We start from the raw sequence: 6,710 nt of genomic DNA, 5'->3' as shown, positions 1-6,710 counted from the left end.
TTTTCAAATCAAAATTTTTTTTGAAAAAACTACAAATAGTGAAAGAAAGAATATTCTGAATTATTATTAATAATCATATACAAATATTTTTGTTTTGGAATCCATCAGTATCATTTTTTTTCATTCTTTTGAAACTTTATCATTTCTCAAATCATCATCATCATCATTTAGTTGATGATGATGATGTTGTTGAAATCATTTTTATCCAACCAACCATCATCAATGATTCAAAATGCTTTTTTTCCCATCCATCTAATGATGAGAATTGAAACGATATTATCGATATAGCGCCCATCATAATCATTTCATACATAAATATATCATTATATCATTGCCATAATAATGTTGTTGTTGATGATGATGATGCGAAAAAAATGAAAGATGAATACAATTTGAGTATATAAAAAAAAGAAAAAAATGGAAAGATTAAAGGTGTAAGTCATATTGAAGGTATAGTGGGGAATTTTTTCTCGAGATAAAATGTTCGAGACCGAAAAAAAATCTAGAACATTAACATCATCATGATGAACAGTAAACCAAAAAAAAAAAAATGGTTAAAAATAAATTTTTTTTTTGTTTCTTCTTGGAGACACTACCACCATTTCGTTGGCTGTCAACTGGACAAACATATATTATGGACAACTTTTCCGTTAATGAAATTGGTGGATGTGTGTGTGTGTGTGATGGGGAAATATACCTGACCGGCCATTATGAATGTGACGATTCATGATGATGATGAATCGTTTTGTTTTGTTTTTGTATTCATTAATATATTTTTTCTTGTTTTGCACAAATTGACATTTTCTTTTTTGGTTTTCTTTTAGTTACAAATGATAGATATTTGCTTTGGAAAAAAATGGAACATGTTTTTTTCTTATTATTCATGAATTCATGTGATGATTTTTTTTTCTTTTTTTGATGAATAATTTGTCATGTATGTCTGGGGTGTGTGTATATATACTCATCAATTAAAAATGTCTTCAATATTAATGATGGATATTCCAAATAAACACTAATTTTAGAAATGAATGAATATTTCATCAAAATCATCGAATAAAAATCGATTAATAATAATCAAAAAATAATCAAACTAAAACAAATAATAAATTCATTAATTTCGAAGTAAAAGAAAAAAAATGCTTTACTTTTTTTCAGGTCTAAAATCTCTTGAAAGAATTTCTAAAGTATTTTTTTTTCTCCTCTTCTTTCATTTATCGATACGAAAATAGCTTCAAAAAAAAAAGAAAAAAGAAAAATTCATTCGTCATTTTCGTGATCAAGTTCATTAAAAAATCATTTTTGGAAAAACATTTTCACTATCACCGGAAGACGACATTGTTTTTCATTTAGGAATAAAAAATATGAAGAAGAAGAAGAAGAAGAAAATACTCATCGAAATTTTCGGATAATAGTCGATCGAAAATTTTTTCCTAACTCTATGTTCCAGGAAAAAGCAATCGAAATACAATAGAATTACTATCAAATGATGATGATGATTTTGCTACAAAATACATTAAATTTGAATGGGGGCTATAAAACAATCATCGATTCTATCAACAAAAAAATAGTTTTCTTCATCTTATTCTTTTTTTACTAGTCCTTAAATCGAAAAAAATCGGATTGAGTATACATAATTGACAGAAAGCATTAGATTTGAGTAAATCAATTTTTCCTGTTGAATTGTTAAGATGAAGAAAGTATTGGAAAATTGTCACATTGTCGAATTGGATCGAATTATATATTTTGTACTGTTTTTTTTGTATTTCCCATCTTCATCCAAATAAACGTAACGATTTTTTTGGATCGAATACCATAAAAATATCCCAAATAATGACAATATCTACGTCAAAAAAAAACATTTATTATTATTTAATACTTATTATATTCAATTATTACATTTTTTTTCATGACTAATCAATCTATAAATCAATTCACTTATCATAAGGAATATGAAAAAATAATGTCCATTCTGTTTCTTGTAACATTTTGTTATCGTTTGTGCAGTGTGCATTGATGATGATTTTTGGGTGATTGAAAACATTTAATGTGTCTAAAGCTAAAAATTGTTTCATTTTGATTTGATTGAATTTGATTTGGAAATAACATCTCTTTAACAATGTATGTGTCATAATTGAAATAATGTTACGCAACAAAACAAAAAAAACACCATTTATAAAGATGATGGATTTATGATTGGATTATGTGAATTTTTTTTTTTGTTGTTGTTTTCAAATAATCAATGTTTTTATTTTTCTACTTTACAGCTAATCGATAATTTACTTTTATATTTTCTATCAAATCATGAAGCTTATAAACGTGTTTTATATAATCGATATTTTTTTCTATTTAGTTTAGTTATTGATCAAAAATAATCCCTTGTTTCCTGTAACAAGCAAAATAATAATTTGAAAAAGACAAAATTTTCTCACTGAGGAAAAAAATCAATCAGATTCAAATTTTTTTTGGTGATGAATTTATTTATTTTGAAAAAATTTTTCATATAAATTCTAAACCAAAGTTGTTGTGTATTCGAAATGACCTTTCAACATCAGAATTTTTCTTTTTCACTTTTTATGATTGCGTGATTTATTCGTTTATTCCATAAGTTTAGTCAATTTGTTCATACATTTTTTTTTCTGGTTCTGTATAGAATTTTTTATTGTAACATTTTTTTAATGTCATTGCTTTAGCATTTTTGTATTTAAAAAAAATAACAGGTTCGAATAGAATTCTAGTCACGATTACAGCGATTATTCGTTGGTTTTTTTTCTATTTTGTGGTCATGGATCTGATCTGTTTAGATCTGATCTGGGTGGTGGTGGTGGTGATGATGGAGATGATGATGGCTTACCAAATATTATGTATGTTGATGATTCAGAAATATAATTGAGTCGAAATGTTTTTTTTTCTTTCATTTTGCTAGTTGCTGGCTATAATTTAATGACAAAAAATGGAGAGAAAAAAATTCGATACATTAAACAAACTGACACTGCAGTGTAGATATTCTGATAAATCTTTTTTCTTTTCTTTTTTTTTGGATTATCTTCATTCAATTTGCCAGGTCATATGAATCGACATGATATGGATATGACATTTTTAATCTTTATACATTGATAGTAAAGGTTATTTTATTGAATATGATTTGAATATTTTTCCTTTTGCCAATTTGTTTTTAATTGCATACCACAAGCACTACAGCCCAACCAATTTGATGATTCTTTTGGTTATTTTCAACAAATTTACACATAGAATTAGAATATAGAAAAAAAATTTCGAAGTTTTAGTAGTGTGTAAATTGTGTGTGTCATCAATTAATCATTAAATATATAAATGGGATGGTCATTCATCGAACCGGTGTTATGTGTTCCAAAAAAAAGAAAAAATATAACAAAAAAAAGTGCCCGCACAAAGCTTTGCGTGTCAAATTCAACACAAACTGAAATCTCATAGTCATGCATAAATGATAGTTGATAGATCAAAAAGGCGCCAAACAAACAAACAAACAAACAATCAAAGGACAGAAGAAAAAAAATTATGACCCGATTTTTTTTCTGTTCCTAATATTCCATCCATCGAAAATTTTGATCTAGTTGATCGTTTATTTTTTGTGGATAATATTTTTTTCATATAAAAAAACAACAACAACAATGTATTTATCACGGCCGTTTGTTTGGTTAGTCTTTATTTCATTTTTTTTGTTGTTGTTCTGGTTTCTCATCATCATTATGGAAAATAATAATAATAATATCTTCTTCCCATACTCACACACACACATCCTTTCGTAACAATTTTTTTTTCACTCCAATTTTTAAATTATTCTAGAATTGAATGGTGGAAAAAAATTGAAAATTGAAATTATAATCATGATAATGGGCTAACAATGCTTCATATAATCGCATCCACAAGGCCAAAAAAGTTGACCTTTTTCTGTTTGTCTATGGATTTTATCCATTCACATAACGATCAAATTATTCACGGATTTTTTTCGCTAATCATTCTATTCAATTCAATTCAAATAGTGGCAATGAATGGTCACGAAAGGAAATTCATGTCATCATCATCAAGATTATGAGTTGTTTTTTTTTGTTGGCTTAAAATAATTTAAATTTTTATTTATTTATTGTAATATTAATGGATTTGAAACGTTTTATGATGATTTTTTTATTTTGTTTATATTTTCATTATCTATTAGTTGTAACAACACATTAGTTGATGAATGTTATTTTCTTGGTGAATGAATTCTTGTTTTTGATTTTGATGGTGTTGGTGATTTTGATTTTGATTTTGATTTTGATTTCGATTTTGATTTTGATGATTGACGTTTTGGACTTTTTCGTAAACGATTAATTAGTGATGATGATGATCGATGTATTCTTTCATCAACGATATTCTTAATTCTTATCATTCTTGTTAATTGATGTAAATATCTTCTACCCGATTCGATTGATCGCAAAGTTCGACTATATATTTCTCGAGTATTAAGTGATACAGTTTTCATTGCTAGTAATGCGACTAATATAATTATTCCAATGATAATGATAGCAAACATAATCAATGTATAACGATTCAATATCAATGGTATAATTTTTCCAGGACATGTAAAAAATGTATCATATTTTTCTAATCGTACTGGATATGATTTTTGTTGTGAACTTTCTTGATAAACAATTTCATCAAATGTATAGATGTAATCTTTACCAAATAGATAAAATTTTTCACCAGCAACAAAACCACTAAGTATAGGCCATTTAACTGGAATTTCGCATTTACTTGCATCATTATTTATAAAAATTTCTTTATCATCTGATTGATTTGAATAACAGATGGATCGATATCTATCTTTTTGTTTTATTTTTTTACTTTGTGTTACGGTCGATGCGGAACATTCATAAGTACTAATCTGAAATTCACCATCATAAAGTCTTATTGCATAGAATTTACATGGTTTTGTTGTGGATATTAAAACCTCTTTAATATCAACACTGGCTTCCCACCCATTTATGATTGTTGAGTTGTCTATGTTGTAATTGATGCCACTTAATGGTGAATGCATTGTAGTTGTAAAACATAGCCAGCTACCATCATTGTCAATCACTATGAATGAATTAAAAATTCGAAATTTCAACTGACGGAATCCATGATTCTCTGATAATTTGGGATATTTTTCCGATAATTTTATAGGATCAGTATTTAAATATAAATTCGATGTTTTCAACTGATTACGATCAACTTCAAATACATAGAAATTTTTAGTTAGAATTATCATATTATTTCGGGTCAATCCAACTGTCAATATGTTCAATTTTTCTTTGTCATCATGACCAAAATGATTAAATTCTTGACATATTTTCTATAATTAAGTAATAAATAAATAAAGATAATTTTATTATAATAATGAATTATCTTCAAGTTTTATTTTCAAAAATAACTTACATCAGATTCAAAATTTGAATCGTTTGTCGATTTTCCATTGATCATAATGATTTTGATTACAATAAAACTAATTCCCAGAAAATAGTGGAAAAGCATTTTTTTTGTTTGTAATCATCACATTCAAACAATTTCAGAATCATTCATTTTTATATTAAAAAAAATTAATTTAATTTAATTTTTTTTGATTTAATAATCTTAAAAATATCCTACCATTAATTTCTATTGTTATTGTTTTAACGAATAGAATTTCGCCTCCTTTTTTTTGATGTTTGTAAATTATTGTTTTTGATGTTGGTAAACAAAAATAAAACCAGAATTGACTCAACTTTTTTCATACCCTAAACAAATATTGTATTGTCTTGTTACAAATCTAATTTATGAGACAATCAGAGAAGAAAACAACAACAAAAAATAACAATAACAACCAACATATAGAGAAAATTAAAAATATCTGGATGTTGGATGTAAACGAATTTATAATATTGAAAAAAAACTTTCATCAAATCTAAATGATTTAAAGAGGATTTTTCAATGTTGAATGTTTTTTTTTGATGATATCCATTTCTTCCATTACCAAAAGACCACAAATTGAGCTGTTATTTGGTTTATTATTTAGCAGATCAAATATTTAACTATACGTGAAAACGAGAGGAATGAAATATCGATGAGATGTGAAAGAGCTATGGAAAAAAATATATAATGAAATTCTGAACCGAATTTCAATTTTCATCAAACAAATAGCTAAGGGCAAAATAAAAATAAATAAATGAAAAATTTGGTTACTACTATTGTTGGTTAATTAACTCTTTGTTTTGATTGCTGCAAACACAGAAATAGAAAGAATTAGACTCGATTTAAAACACCATATTAGGAGGGGAATGATGGGAAAAAAATTTAAAAAAATTTCATTCTAAACAAACATTAAAACATTAAATTTCAAATAAAGTTTTTTTTTGTCGTCAACTGGTATTCTTTGTTTTTTTTAAATCATTAGATTCATAATAATTGGAATGGATATTTTTTTTCGATGAAACCATTATCATAAATTCAATGCATGATGCTTAGAGATTTTTTAAGAAAAAGTTTTCGAGGCTAAATGTGTGAGGATAAATTATGTTCATTTGTCCGATTTCAACAAAAAAAAAATTATTTTTCATTTTAATCCGTCGTCTACTATTCACCAATCAATTTATAATTATCAATCTATTCTTTCTTTTCAACATACAGCGGTAAATTTCAAACTTAAATTAGGATTCATAATCATACAGGTAATATAA

General features: G+C 25.9%; 1 protein-coding gene across 2 annotated transcripts; it reads right to left on the bottom strand.

Annotated features, from left to right (window-relative positions):
• Positions 1 to 4,096: 4,096 nt before the first annotated feature.
• Positions 4,097 to 5,829, bottom strand: LOC113799598 (uncharacterized). 2 transcript variants are annotated; one of them, XM_075820693.1, is made up of 3 exons: positions 5,644 to 5,829; positions 5,434 to 5,500; positions 4,097 to 5,350 (listed from the first exon to the last, which is right to left on the bottom strand). In XM_075820693.1, the coding sequence occupies exons 2-3, from the start codon at positions 5,476 to 5,478 to the stop codon at positions 4,220 to 4,222; spliced, it is 1,176 nt and encodes a 391-aa protein (XP_075676808.1). In that variant the 5' UTR covers positions 5,479 to 5,500; positions 5,644 to 5,829; the 3' UTR covers positions 4,097 to 4,219. The 2 variants fall into 2 exon arrangements, with proteins under 2 accessions (XP_075676808.1, XP_027206062.2); XM_027350261.2 differs by lacking the exon at positions 5,644 to 5,829 and having other exon boundaries at positions 5,434 to 5,545.
• Between the last annotated feature and the right edge of the window lie 881 nt (positions 5,830 to 6,710).

Source organism: Dermatophagoides pteronyssinus, unplaced genomic scaffold, assembly GCF_027571235.1.
Source record: "Dermatophagoides pteronyssinus isolate colony J.1.1.1.1 unplaced genomic scaffold, Derpt_VIB-CSIC_2022.12 sq0007, whole genome shotgun sequence".
NCBI classification, from domain to species: domain Eukaryota; kingdom Metazoa; phylum Arthropoda; class Arachnida; order Sarcoptiformes; family Pyroglyphidae; genus Dermatophagoides; species Dermatophagoides pteronyssinus.
The sequence above is the reverse complement of the archived record's forward strand: the minus strand, read 5'-3'. Positions and strand labels throughout refer to the sequence as shown.